This window comes from Protomyctophum bolini (assembly GCF_963924005.1).
Source record: "Protomyctophum bolini genome assembly, chromosome: 15".
NCBI classification, from domain to species: Eukaryota; Metazoa; Chordata; class Actinopteri; order Myctophiformes; family Myctophidae; genus Protomyctophum; species Protomyctophum bolini.
The window spans coordinates 28,524,456-28,540,288 of record NC_137876.1 but is presented as its reverse complement, the minus strand read 5'-3'; the positions used below and the strand labels follow the sequence as shown (position 1 = coordinate 28,540,288).

Below are 15,833 nucleotides of genomic sequence, written 5' to 3'. Positions count from 1 at the left end.
AAGCCTGCTTCATTGAGCAAGGCAGAAGTTGGAGGGCTGGTGGTTTGAGCTCTGTACTGTCAGAGCCCAATACTGTTAAACCACTCCTAAGAAAGGGCAGTATAGATACTTAGAAGGACCACTTCTCAACCTATCTTCATACAATTGGTCCTCACTGATGATCATGATAAATTAGCACCCTTTTTTGTACTCATGGGAGGGCTGTGGGCAGTCCAGACACCGTCCACCAGTGGCATCATCGATGGGGAATGCAAGCTAATAGAAACTGCAGGCTTTCTATTCCTGAAAAGTTGCAATGCGAAAATGGAAGCCATCGTTCTCACGATAATAAAAATCTAAATATATTAAAGAAATAATAATAGTTTAAAAGAATCGGCCTAACGATGATGTCACTGGTGGACGGGTTTTTGAACTGCCCACAGGCCTCCTATGAGACACAGACCGAGTAGAAAAAACGGTGGTATATTAATCAAGAACATTAGTGAGGACCAATTATATAGAGATGCTTCTGGGCCTGGGCTGTGGCTCAGCGGTCCAGGCACCTTGGCTGGTAATCCAGTCTGGCAGTGTGCCGCGGGTTCGACTCCCGATCCCGACGGCCTTAACTGCATGTCTTCCCCCCGACCCCCCCATCTCTCTCCCCATTTCCTGTCAGCCTACTGTCTGTCCCTCCATAACAAATATAAAATAAAGGCGAAAGCCACAAAAAAACATGTAAAAAAAAAAGAAAAGAAAGTGGGCTTCTGTAGGGGGTCCACCATCGTTTGGCATTTAATCCACTGACCCAATCACCAATGGCTCTCCGTACCGGGCAGTCAGCAGACTACATGACGGTAGCCCAGAGTTTTTGCCACCGTAATATTGTTACGTCTAAGCCTACAGATGAGAGTGTCAACCCAGTGGTTCCTCAGTCAAGCACATCATTAAATGTCCTCTTGTAAAGAGCGGGAAAACTATTACAACTACACATTATCGGGACGGGAATGTTTTGTAAACCCTGCTCACTTTCCCCATTAATTGGTGAACAATTCAACCCTTGCTGAATTCTGCTTTTACAATGATAGGAAAAGTTGACATCTAAGGATCAAAAAGTGGCCTCACAATGGGAATCAGTATAAAGTACTACAGAGCCACAGCTACACCATGGCTCAAAATAAATCCTAGCTTTGACTTGGACTCACGTGATGATAATGATAATGAGCTGGTGCTGAGGTGCTCATAATGTTTTCATTTTGGTATAGGAGACATTTCATTACATCTATGTGTACAAATCCTGCACTGATGTATTAAATGGTGATGATCAATGTGTATAAGATTCTTATTTGTTGTACACGTGTCTTTATATTCCCTCCATGAGGATGCAATTCCTCTCAAGAGGACAAATAAAGTTATTTTATTTGTTCGGTTGTGCTGAATAAGAGTTAAAAGAAAAAAATTCTTGTGTGTGCAGCAGAGCCAAGTCTGTCACTGTGTGAGGGAATGATGATGATGGATGATCTGCCCCCCCTCCACCTGTCGTTGTCAGCGTTAGCCTGCCTCTAGGCACACACAAATCAATGGCCTGGTCGTCGTCTGTGTCCAAGACTTGGGCATTATTGCTGTTGACGAGCAATGCGGCATTTGAATAAGTGAGGGTGAAGGGTGGGGCTGGGGTCTCTCGTCTCACGCCAGTTTGATGTACTACTCTTTGACGTCTGTTGCTACACAAAGGAGAAGGTAGGCGTGTTAAAGGGAAATTGAGCTCATATGAACACTGCTGTGGGGGTTAAATGTATTCAGATGAAGTTTAGTTTGAAGAAATATTGTGAAGTTGTATCAACGTGACTTCCATTTGTTTCGTTTTATTATTCACACATTTCAGTTTAGAATACAAATTAGCAAATAAACAGGACATTTTAAGCACAGCAGCGGTGTGGGTCTGTGTGTAAGAGACTAAGAGAGAGTGACAAAAAGTGAGAGACTGAGTACTAAACCTATTCCTTCTAAAGTCAGAATACACAAGTTCATCATAAGTGATAATATGGAAACAGAATTTACACTTCACACTACAGACTAGTACAGAGAGTTGGAGAAGAGGGAAAGACATGCATTTGCTTCAGTATTTTATTGGTCCGGTGTTACGTTTTTCCTTTTGCTAAGCAATATTCCCTCTTCAGATGTATTTATATACATTTTAAGCTGATTTACACTTCACCGGCGGTGTTGTGTGACAAAAGAATCCAACCTACAAGCTCACAATGAGTCGCAAGATTATAAATCTGTGTCGTTTCACTGTCGTCTGACAGAGTATAAATAAGCAGAGCAGGCGGAGGGGCAGAGGGGCTAATGCTTTTAACCTTGTAATGAGAGCTAGACCCAAATGGCTCTGGAGACGGGGAGAGTGCGCGCACAGAAGACTGATACAGAGGTTCCTCCGGAGTTAAAAGCTGGTTGATCATTATATTACAAGTGCTACATTTTCAGGAACCAATTATGTGTAACCCCATGCCAGAATTATGGTCCTGAATAGTACAATGACTGCTCTGACAGATAGAAACCAGCAATGAAGCTGCTTTCTTCACCATGGCCACTTCTTCACCATAACCAAAATGTGGCATTCTACAACTGGAATGTAGAATGGTCAAACAAGTGAAAACACAAACATACACTGCAATACACGTCTGACTCTGAACTCATCAATGACTGGATGCCATATACTGTGTACAATCATACAATCATATTTTGGTGGTATACTCTGTGCCGATGCACACAAATAGAGCCATGCTCTGCAAGGTGCATCAACAACTTTTGACACACCCAATATTTGACATCTTCAGTGTGTCTACAGTGAGTAAAAACAATGGGTAGGTGGATGTATTACCTGAGATTTTTTTTTTTTTTTTTACCTATTTTATGATTCAGAAATCAGTGGGTGAGGAATCCCAGATGCTGTGCCCTCGTTTCATTTTTTAAATAAATTCAATTAGTTTCATGATTTTCATGACCTGTGAGATATCAGAGATGTACAGTGCAGAACAGCTGAATTGCACAGACATCACAGAACATTTGTGGGTCTCATAAAAAGTGTGATTGAGGTTTTTACGTTTCATTTTATAGCAGTAATAACCATTTAAAGAGAGAGAGAGTGCCCGTGTCCCATCACATTCCTGCTAATAGTTACATTCACCATATGTTCTACAGCAGGCCTCTTTATTACCAATCCTGCTTTGGGACCTTTTTTCCCCTCCTATGCCCATACCCATGTTTGTGTGCACCACTTAGTGATGATTTGATTGGCCGAGCACGGAATGTGATGTATGATGAACATGTATGATGATAAAAGCGCCCCTCACTTCACACAAGTGTGTGTGTTTTTTTTTCCTCTTTCATGGCTATAGGAGATAATAGTGATGATTCACCTAAACTATTTTGACTGGCATAAGGCATGGAAGAAAGGGGCAAAAAAACACTGCCGTACAGGCGTACACAGGCATTCACAGAGCAGGTTAATCCAGGTGAACACAGAGGTGCCTTATTGATTTCACCTGTTAAATACACTTCAGTCCCTTCAGGGGTGATGTCAATAAAAGGGTGGATGCAGACATGTGATGTTCAAAGTGATGTTGATCTGTGGTGGACTGGTGGTAGAACCTCAGGTTGAATAGCTCTCTGAGTGACCATGTGCTGCAAGACTGAGGAACAGGGAATGGACTTCTTCCCCTCTCCATTCGCTAGTAGTTGGATGGTGAAACAGGTCCAGAAGTCACACGTTCAACACACATGACAAATGCAAACAATCAATCAGTAAAAAGACTTGTTTCTTTTTATATTGGCATAAGTGACTTTGCTTGCTTTTAGTTTTGGCTATGTGCTAAAAGTGTGATTTTGAGACCTGTTTCGGCATGCAATGAAAGAACAGTCAGAAAGAGAGAAAAAGCACTAGATCAATACAATAGACATGGACATAAATCTTTGCAGGGTACAATGAGAGTGCATTCTACTCCACACAATATAGTCCTCTCAATTTGTGGTGGGTCAGCTCTCCCAGTTGCATATTTTATTTATTATATTATGTGTGCAAGGTGCGACAAATTAATCAGTGACAGCCATCATGTTTGTTACTCCAGTGTGGACCACATCCCTACAGACTTTAACCCATTTAGGACTGAGGCCGATTCTAAAAACGCCTTCTAAATCCTGACCTACGTTTTCTGAAAAACTTCTAATATTTATTAAAATAATCACACCTGTGTGAACTGAGCGGTGCAACTATACTGTTATTGTTATAGTTACTGTACTGAACTCCTGCACTACACGGACACACCGCCCAACAGTGCCACCCCAGGGCACACTGCAGCTGTCCGTGCTGAAACGGACATACATACACACACACACAGGGACGGACAGACAGACATAGCTGGTAGTTGGAGCGGCTGCACCGCTCAAAAATTACAAGAAAGATGTTGCTATATACTGTATAGCAACAAGAACCCAAAAATGGGTTCCCGTCTTGAAGGGTAAAACAATACCAAAAAGGGGTTCCCGTCCTACATTGTCAGTCAGCCGTGCAATGTCTTACTGCGCCCTTGTAAGTCCTCAATGTCCATGCACTTTGTGGGTAATCCTGTGTGACAATTATTATGCCGGGTTGTCCAGGCAAATCCCATTTACTCCATATCTGATAATTAATTATGGTGGTTCCGTTTCTGATGATAATGATAATTGAATTGTTTCATGTTTTAAATATATAGACCACGTGACACTGCAACTCTCCAAAACTAAATATTTTAGCTAAGGGTACCACTGTGGATTCACTCTCATCTCCGTTTTGAGGAGATGAGACGAGGAGTTAGCATAAAAATGCAAATGAGATTGCTTTAACATTAATGAGCCATGTGTCTTACAGGCCCTTCAAAGCCAAGATAATCTCTTAAATCTGCTCCAAGCATTATCAGTCTTCCCACTATTAAACCTCTAAACTATAGAGATGAGGAAAAAAGGGAAAAAAACATTGTTTTTCTTCCTTAACCACCAATAAAAATACAGTGCGCTAAAGCCTGCGTTTGACGCTCAGGATTGGCTGCGATGCCTGGCCAAAAATATTAGGCTGATTGGTTGTTGCTAAGCAGTAGGTATGCCGAGAGGGTGTCGTCTTGGTGCTGCGTTGATTCTGCTGGTCCCGCCTCCCTCCACTCCACCCCCCTCAAGTCATGCTGTGAATGTAAAAAGTGTTGAGACTGGGAGAAGTCATTGAGAGCGCTACGAGTTCAACTTCACACAGGGTGAAGAAATGAGACGGAGAGAAGGAGGGTTTGATTTCAAGGAAGATCAAAGCCCCTTGTTTGAGCCTTTGTACTCTAGATAAAGGATGGGGCAGACGGGGTAGGGGTGGGGGATTTAACTCTACAACTTAGGTAACATGAAGGCAATAAAGAGAAAGAATATGGGAAGGAAGGACGATTGATATAATAGAACTACTAGACGATGAGAAGATTGCTGAAGAAAATAATCCAACATACAAACAAAAACAAAAACAACATCTCGTTTAGATCTGGAGGCAATTTATTTTCCATGTCTGCGATGGCCTGGAGCCATGGCCTCCCTGCTCGTCACCAAAGGGACAGTGTAACACGACGCAGCCCATGGGCTGTTGCCGAGCGTCACAGGCTCAGGGGCAGCAGTGTGGATGAAACAGATGTTAAGAGTGAGAGGCAGAGTAAACAGTATGAAGCTACAGAATAAAGCCTTGTTAGCACCCTGAACCCTGTGACGCTGTCAAAAGTGTCATAATAGCGCAGAGTGCTTCTTCAATCACATGGCGTCTGCCAGTGCAAGGAGGCAATTACCCCTCTGCTTTCAGCTCAGGCACACTGACTGCTCCTCGGAGAGCCTGGGAGCTCAGTATGCGCACACACAGGCTGGTAAACACGCTCCATTGAAAGAAACATACCAGGATGTTTACACAGGGCCAGAGTCTCCAAGGAGCGGGGAACCAGTTGAGTCAGACCAATCGCAGCAGCCTGCCTGAAGCCCGGTCCCTCCAATCACAGTAGCGTTTTTCTCCTACTTGCTTGGCCAATGGGTTTGGGAGGTGTATAGAATGTGGGCCAATGGTAGAGGGGTCTGGCTGTAACCATGCAACAGCCGTGGTTATACATGCTGGAGTGTGGAGCGTTGCTGCAGCCGCGCGGCTGACAGTCAGCCCGCCACGCAGCCACCGGGATGCAGCAGCAGAAAGATACGAGAGCATGGGGAGCACGTGGGGGAAAGTTATGGATGTGGCGCAGAGCCGGCCGCACCCTGCTAGATGGGCTGCACTGGCAGCCCAGGAAAAGTGTGGTCCATGTCCTGTAGATTCTAATCGGATATTGATCAAACCTCAAGCAGCATAAGTGTCAATTTACTCACTATAGCAGGCTTTTAGGGAGTTGAAAGTACAACTTTTAAGAGTTCTTTCCAGCCAATTAGGATAACTATAGTAGCAGTATACTAGGTCTTTTTGAATGGAAGGAATGCGGTTCACATAAAAACACTGAATTTAGGAAACTGAGGTGTCCACTTATATAGAGGTGCCTTATGCCTCTTCTACTGGGATATTTTAAACGCTTAATTGTAAGTCAGATAATTGAATGAAAGACAATGTAAGACTTAAGGCTCTTGCAGACAATTTTCAGTCCACAGCATTATTGCACACTCAAACATAAGTTGGTCATTGATGGTAATGTGTTTGCCTTGCATTTATCTGTGTTGTGTAAAAATCATAATGAATTTAAGAACATGGGACATTTAAGAAGTTGGGTCATTTAAGATAATTTAGGCCTGACGTCGAAATTATGTTAAATTATAACATAATGTATGTAACCACCAAAAGGGGTTCCCGATCAAAATGGGTTAAGATAATTTCCCACAGGCAAAACTCCTACGAGCAAGAGGAAGATAGACATAATCAGATTATATGTGACATGTAACTGCCCACAACAAAAAATAAATAAATAGTCAAATGCCTGTAATTAGGCTGAAACAAGGCTTAACTGAAATTAATCAACAGACGTTCGACATGTAGTCCGTTTTATAAAATCTTCAAAAAGCCAACAGACAGAGGCAAAGCACCATCTGGATGCTTGCTGCAGACCGCTGGGTGTGGTTTCAGAAAAACTTCCAGATACCAACAACAGAAAGCTTGCGCTCATCCCTCCCTTCCTCTTGCACAACAAACTCACGCTCATCCTCTCCCCAACCGAAAGCGCCTTGAAGTTGCACGTGGTTGAATCCAAACTCTATGGCGCCAGGCTCCTGGCAACTGATTGGCCTGGCGGTCACTCTGATCTAGAGATCTGATTCGTTGTTGCTAAGCAGTGAGGAGCTATCCACAGCACAACAGTGAAGTGTGGTCCTACTAACCGCCGGTTTACGCCCACTGTTTTCATCCCTCTCTCCTCTCCTCAGTCCTCACTAGTATCTCCCTCCCTGTCTCTCTCTGCTTCCCTTGGTCTTACTCCCATGGCTAATATCCTACCTTTCCTCTCTGCCCCTCCCATACTGCAGTGCTACAGGGTGGGTCCTAACAAGTACCAAAACACTAGCTATTAAGAGTTAATCATTACTCCAGTACAATGTCTGATGCCCACATTAAAGCATCAACTGTTCAGTAGTGGTACTAAACACTGGAACAAACCAGGAGAGTTTTGTATCGAAGCATTCTACAGCTATTTCTTCTCATCAAATGAACAACACCTTTCAGAATGTTGTTTTCAGAAAGACTTATTTGACCTGGTGTAAAATTAAATGTCGTCGACACATGATAATAAGTTAATAACTTTTTTTTTATACATTTTAAATAAATACTGTCAAATGCAAGAATAAGAACAGGCAAAACAAATTATATAATTGTCTGTTATAACTTAAAAGATGAAAATGAACTGGCCAAGCTCGACTCCTCGGCCATTGAGAGGTATGGGCTACACACGTGGTCTGAATTTTATGCTACGTGCAATTTTGTGGAACTTGTCCTGAGGGATTCCAGAGCAACTTCAGAGCCACACGGAGGGAGCCACACCTTACTCTCCGGTCTACGTCACCACGACCTGTCATTTTGGGGACAGGTTTCTATTAATAAAACCCATAACATCTCCCCGGTTACAAGAACCTCTCGTGAAGTAAAGGAAAAAGGGGGGGAAACAAGGACGTGAACTCTCTCTCTCCCCCCCAAAAAGATCTCTCCTCTCCCCTCTTCCTTTCCCACTCCCTACAGCCAGACCCCGCGCAGTTGGACCAACTCAAATTCCGAACACTACTACCCCTCCACTCTGACATAATTGGCCGACAAAAGTTGCCCGGCACCGGGCCTTGCTGATTGGCTGTTGCTAAGCAGTCGGCTGTGGTGGGAGCCAGCCGGCAAGTGGCAGCCCAGAAGAGCTGTTGTAGTAGCTACAGTACAAGCCCTGAGGGGGCGAAGAGGAGGAGGGAGGGAAGGAGGAGAATGGAAGGATGGAGGGAGCGACTGAGGATGGGAGGAAGGGTGGTGGAGGTGGAGTAGTGGTGGGAGAGGGAGTTCAAACAACGGCACTGGTGAGACGTCCTCTGGTTCCTCTCACCTCGGAGCCATCCCCGAGGTGAAGGAGGTCCCCGCAGAGCGAGCGCTCGTCTGACAGAGGCATCAAACCATCAGGCACCATCATACAAGATTCAAACACACACACGGCGGGGGGTTTGTTTGACACTCTCCGTCTCTGTCACACATGCATACAATATGCACACAGCCGAATGTTTATACAAAGCTTTCACAAACATGCCCGCGCAGACCTTAGCCCGCTCATACACAGTACACACAAGTGAACCCAGACATGCACTGTAATATTCTAAACTCTAAAATCTCACTCACAGGCAGATGCTCACATGCACACAGCTGAATGGAATGGATGTAAACAACAAGCTTCCAAAGCAGTGTTTTCTATACAGCTAGAGACAGTGAGGTGAGGTGACATCCATCATATCAACACAACAGCAGCTCGCTGCAAAGCACACACAACACATCAAAGTCAACATGTGGATTATTTATAGATGATAGGATACAGTAGCAGAGACACAGGAAATACAACAGAATCTGAAACTGACAAAAAGAAAAACTTTAAATATAGACATCTGAGTGGAAAGAACACATGTGGTTGAAGTCTCCAAAGTTGGAAGAGAAGAAAAAGAAAGAACATAAAGAAATGACGAAATATATGACGAAAGAAAGAAAGATTACAACTAAACACATGAAAAAGACTAAAATAAGCAAAGAATACGAGCGAAAGAAAGATGAAAGGAATAAAGAAAATCTTAACGTCTGCTAAAGTGTAAATACATATTTTACCTCAACCAGGATCTTAGCAGTCAAGTACAAAAGCAAGTTTGAAATAAATGACATAAGAAAGTGCCATGAATGATTGTGTACAAACGTACATCGTCTGAAGTGTGTATTCTTATCACAGGCTTTGTGGCACATGTACACATGGTCTGTGTTTGACTATAGATATTAAGCTGTTGCTGTACCCTTGAAAAGGACATTGAGAATGAGTGAGGAGTTTTCAAAGCTTTAGCATTTATTTTGTATTGTGAGGAGAGGAGAGGCATGCTTCTCAAACACTGTTAAACTCAATTTACTGTCTGAAATTGCTTTATAGCCTACTAAATAAATATAAACACAAGAGGTAACGTAAGAAAAGAGATACAAGGGAGTTTGAGGAACAAAGTTATCTAAACTGAGATGAGTTCAATCTTGTTTGTTTTAATTTAACAAACAAGGCAAAGGGTAATAAATATCAGCTTTTATTTTTTACTCTCTGCAAGATACTCCATCTGTGAGAAGGTTGGTTTGTTCAGCAAAGCATTTTATCTACTTACAAAGTACAGGTTCGAAGGAGAGGAGTCTTTCTAAAAGCCACTAAATTCTTCAATTCAGTGGCCTCCAAGGTCGTCTCCTTTAATGTCTCCACCAGGCCGAAGGCATGGGGAGAGAGTCTGTCTGTACGTCTGTCTGTCTGTCTGTCCATCCGTTACCAGCTAATCTCCGGCACCATTGGCCCGATCCATGCCAAACTGTGCACACACACTCCCTGGATGCCAACAACGAACCTCTGACCCAAATATTCCACAACGGCCTGTTATAGCACCACCATGAGGCAGATTTAGGCAAAACACATTTCTGTAGTTTACTCATACACATTTTATCCATACATCACACATCACACATCACACATCACAAATCACAAACACAGTGTGCAATTTCCGTGAAATTATACACGCACATTTCCACCATGCCGAGGACAACATGCCACCAATTATTTTCCCAAATCAGCCTCACGGTGACACTATAACAGGGCAATTCCTGTTTTTTTACCTATAACTGCATCGATCTGTGTGCAACATTGTATGTGCACTCCCTAGAGGCCATGGAAAAACATTTCCCTGCATCCCTCCACATCTGCCGGTTATAGTGCCACCATGAAGCCAATTTCTGCAAAACACATTGTTTATATTAGTCGCACAGATTTCATCCAAATCTCACACAAATCGGTACACATGATCTTTGTAGTCATGTGATCAAGACGCATTTTGCCAAACATCACACACACACTCCTATCCTCCTGGTGGAGACCTGTGCCCAGAAGGGCACTTTTTCAAAAATAAATTATAGCTGACCATTGTAGGTGTGCGTACCGTATGTAACTTTGTCATTGTGTTCTCGTCTCTTTTTTTTTGTTGCTTTATGCTGTTTTACTTGTGGCCTGCTGAAGATACTACAGATGACAGTTCGCTACAGTGTTCGCCCGACTCCCTTAGGAACAAAATATATTAATAAAGAAGGCAGGGAATGCTAAACCAAAGTGTATAGAAAAGAGAAAACATACGGAGCAGAAAGAGGGAGCGAGACAGGTATAGACAAGTGAAAGAGAGAGAGCACAAGAGAGACAGGAGCAGATGAGCAGAGTGAGTGTGACAGACAGAGAGAGAAACAGAAAGTGAGTCCCAACTCCCAAGTGAGAAATGAGGTGAAAGAGATAGACAGACAGTTATGGCTAATTCATAGTACTTTGTCACATTACAGTGTAGTAAAGAAAGAGAGGGGTAAGGAAATTAATGTGTAAAGAAATTGGATGTGCAACAAAATATATCCAGCCTTATAGAATATGCAGGGAACCAGGAATTGGTATAAATACTCAATTATGAGAAGAAAAAATAAATAGATTTGTAAAGGGGGAAAACATATCCAGACAGAATTGAACCATTGATATTAAAACTATACAATTTTCCAGTGTGCGACATGGTCATACACTGACGTATAAATCAGCTTTAGGGGACCAGGTGTGATTGCAGGTCGCGTTCTCACCACAGATGTGTCAATGAGGCCCATTTCTGTCACAGCTAGCCTACTAACAGCCTGGATAGGGAAGGTGTTGACACTAAAGTGAGACCTCACTGTTCTCCTCCTCAGTTCATTCAATTAAATGCTATTGAATCTTAGTACAGTGTATTTTTTTAAATCACCTGTAAAAATATATATTTTGTATTATTTTGTTCATCATCATTATTATTTAAATGCTAAATACAAATACAATCACGTACACGTGTGAGCGTGTGCGTGTGAGAGAGAGAGACAGAGAGACCAACTTGTTTGTGTGAATAATATAGAGTGTAGGGTGTGACAGCAGGTTGTGTACTGTGGAGTCAGTGTTGTCCCTGCACTAGCCTCACAGGCAGACCTCTGACAGGGGATTCCGAAAAGGCTGTTTCTATCAGGGCAAAATGCTTAGATAATTACTTCCGATTTCCACGTGATACAATAGCGAAGCTATGGAAGATGACAGTCGGAAACCCTTTCCTCCTTTTCACTGCGGGTAACCTGTATGCGTGCATGGAGTTTCAGTAGGACAAAAACTTTGTTTATTACCGGTAAGTGTGAAAATGACAAACAAAGACAATGTCAAAAGAAATATTGATAATAAACAAGTCAAGACCACCCCTGGGTCCCGGGACCCATTACATTGAAATCTGATTTACATCACTGAATATGGAGTGATCAACTGTCACATCAGTTTGAGTCTGACAACTGCTTCAGACCGTCGCTGAAGGTCAAATAAAGAGGGGGGGTCCCCGTACGGGGATGCCTGTATTTTTGTCAACTTCAAAAATGTGTCATGTGTTTATAGTCATTGGTCATGGTGGCCATTTACTACTACCTCAGCTTTTGTTGAAATGCACAAAAGAAAATCAATTTTAATACAACGGTTATGACAAATGACAACTCCTATTCACATTACTAGCCGATGAATGAAGCTATTGTTATCAATTTCCTCGTGCAACTTCAACATGTTTTCTGGGGTTCTCTTGGAGCTGAACTATATTTCTACCGTACAATTTCTAAACACTTTTAACCCTCTTTTTAATTTGTCCACTGAAGAGTCTACTTTTCACACGGTATATGTGTATGTTGTATGTATGAGAAAATTAAATAAATTGGGCACAGTGGAATTCTTAGAGAATCAAGGACAGGCAGGACTCATGCAATTGTGACAGAAGACAGATTTATTTGGAGGTATCAAACCAACGGTTTACCAAGCAAAACACCACTAGCCAATAGCCCAAAAAAAACACTCAATTCTTGGCAAGCTCTTGGCAATTCACCACATTCTATAAAGCGATAGTCTCATTGTAATGAATATGAAAAAATCAACACTAAAAACATTCTCATCTTTAAGTTACCGGTAATGTGTTTTCCAACAATGTAACAAAGCCAATACTCCTCACTCTATAAGTCTATGCCTCCTCTGTAAACAGTGTTCAGTATTCTGATTGCAGTAAATCCATACACAGCATACAGTAGTACTGACAAGTAGAAGCATCGTTGCAATGCACAGTGAAAGAAGTTTAGAGAAAATGTATCAGTACTGAGATTTGTGATAATAATAATATTGTGATAACACTTTCAAGTCATATTAACCAGCATACTGTGTGGAACCTACATTTTGAGGGTGATGAGATACACCCAGCCATGGTTAAGTGTCTCTGCACCAAAGCCAAAGTCCCAGTATGAACTAAGCATGCAGGCAATAAAGTGTCCTGACTTAGTACAAAATAATGTCCTATGCTCCCCCAATTGTTAATGGTATCCATCTATTGATTGGTACATTGCCAGAACAGAAATCCTACAGAGTGATGCAATGTTAAACACTACCACTGGCTGAACTCCTACTGACTCGTATTCCTTGCTGCATAACTGCATCCGTTAAATGCCTAAAGTAGCTTGAAACGAGCTTGGCTTCGTGATAAAGCCTTCGTTATCTACCCACCTACTGTAGCATACCTGGCTGCTGCTGCTGCCTTGTTTATCTAGAACGGCACTCCTGGCGTGTTCTCATGGGGAGAAGTCAGTCACTGGTCTAAGTCTACAATTGCTGTGTGAGTGAGATCCTTATCTGCTTCGAACAACCTGTGCTGTAGCCTAGGTTCACTGTGACATTATTGTGCACATTGACAATTGGGCAATTGGAAAACTACTGATTCACACAAGTTTGTGCATGTGTGCGTGTGTGTGACAGTGACAGAGTCAGAGAGACTGATGGTTCACTCTGTTTATGCCTACTAGGGTGATTGGAGGGGTTGATTTCAAGTAAAGATGAAAGTGTAGCAGTAATAGTAGCATTTCAATGTTTTTCCCCCACAAGGAAAAAACATAACGTGATGTTTCAAAGGCTCAAAGCAAGTGTTAACGACCCTGTGTCGGTGTCCACCAAACCTTTCCCTGCCTTGACCTTTACCAGCCACCGGAAAAGCTTTGACTGCATGATTGACAGTGGCTGTGGCTCCAACAACTTTCCGAGCTGGTTCAAGTTGAACTTGTTTAACAGTCAACTCGCAGTAGTGTTGTTCGGACCCAATGGGTGGTGGGCGGTTTGCTTCAGTAATAGTAGTGCTGAGTGCTGACATGTGCAAATGAATGGTCTATTCTGGTCTCACTGGCCACTGCAACAGTGGGGGATCGTTGCATGCATGCGAGATGCAAGTTGGACACGTTTACGTTATAAACACTTCATGATCATGCCGTTTCTACATAGCAATGTAACAAACAAAAATGAGGAACTGTCGTACACAGGCGGAAAGTTTCGCTCAGTTATGCAAACTTCGGCCGATGCAAACACTCATTGCACTGACTGACTGAAACGCGCTATGCCCGGGCATGTGCAGGACCCTGGTCGCCATCAATGGTTAACATTAGAATACTTCTCCTACCTTGTTGGTCTGACATTTGCGTCTCCCTCTCCGTACGGCTCGTTGCCCTCCCCGGTGGCCCCGCTCTCGTCGTCCTCGACCGTAACGTCTCCGGTGACCGGGGCGCCTACGTTTTCCAAGCCCCGCTCCATGACATTTTCCTCGACCAGATATGAGCTCAGGGCTGCGGTGTCCCTCGGCTCCCTCCTGATGGCGGAGCCCTGAGTTTGTAGCGAAGTCCCAATCAGTGTTCTCAGTAGCAGCAGGAGCACCAGGTAAATGCTCACGTTTCCAAAGTGAAACCTCCTTTCCATTTGGAAGACTGGAACATTAGTGAGTAGGCGATTTACATGCCAGTGGCCTTGTAAATCCTACAAAACGAAACGACTACAAAATGTACCCATAAACAAATGTTGACGCTGCGACGAATGCAGAAGGCTGTATTGTGCCCCTTAACACGACGCCCTTTCGAATGAATTCTTTATGTAAACATAAACAGCCACTGGGGCACCATGTTATTCCCTTTATACTTGACTCAAGACTTGCCTTAGTAACGCCAAATCCCGCCCCGTTTCTATACCAGGATTGGGCAGTATAATCCCTGCGGTTATTAAAATTACATGTAAACGCATCCGATTGCCCTCTATGCTGTCAATCTGGCCAGCGTGTATACTAAGCACAGTGCTATTGCATCACTCGCCTGTCATTCAAAGAGGCGGGCGCTGGACGGACAAACCCCCCACAAACACTGCTTGTGATTGGACACGCCGCTGCCAATACAGACGGCGCACGCGCAGTCGCAGCTTCCACGAAGAACACCCAGCGCGTGACGCCGAAACTTTCCCCGGTGGCGTTAAATTGGGATGGGTGATGTCATTGGCCAAAAGTGCCCACCGTCGTCCAATCGGATGACAGAAGTGAGCAGAACGAAACCCCGTTGGTTGGTTTGCACAGCCGGGAACGACAGCGCAGGTCCCGGTTGGCGTGTCCAACTGTCATTCACTGTGGTTGCCATACGTGGTGTGGTGGTGTGGGACATCCGAGCCGACAGCCGAGCATCCCACATGAAAACATCAACGTGGCTCTCCACTCACTGCCTACATTTCCTCTTCCTCATCTGTCACGAGTTAAACTCAAACCTGTCCTCCTGGACAAGTATTACATAATGCAATGCTGGATTGATTCAAAGGAACGAAGAAGACATACAGCCCCTCAGATGACATCACTGCTATACTCTAAGCATCACTGTCACTTGTAGACATTTAATAGACAAATTTACTATCATTGTTACAAACCCGGTTAAACCGATATAATTACATTTTTATATTATGCTCGTTTATATTATCCTCAAAAACTCAAAATGTCATGCTACCTGTTCATTTTTTAGAATCAACAATTTTAGTTATTTACACTGTATTACCTTTGAGGAAACTAACTCTCTGGCGCCACTATGTGGCCATTAATATATTGACTTTTGGTGTACCGCATCAGAAAGTTATAAAATTACTTTTCTTCAATTAGTTACCCTGACCTCTATCCGAAATAAAGTCACAACTGGCCAAAATTGAGACAAAATTATCTCAAGAAGGCATATATATGTATTG

At 43.1% G+C, this 15,833-nt stretch overlaps 1 protein-coding gene across 1 annotated transcript in view; it reads right to left on the bottom strand.

Moving 5' to 3' along the window:
- The window catches only part of eif2ak3 (eukaryotic translation initiation factor 2-alpha kinase 3), a 47,939-nt gene extending 33,139 nt beyond the window's left edge, over positions 1–14,800 (bottom strand). The window contains exon 1 of the mRNA XM_080784500.1: positions 14,251–14,800. Within this exon, the coding sequence (XP_080640626.1) occupies positions 14,251–14,543 (293 nt within the window). The 5' untranslated portion in view covers positions 14,544–14,800. The remainder of the gene's footprint in view (positions 1–14,250) is intronic.
- Between the last annotated feature and the right edge of the window lie 1,033 nt (positions 14,801–15,833).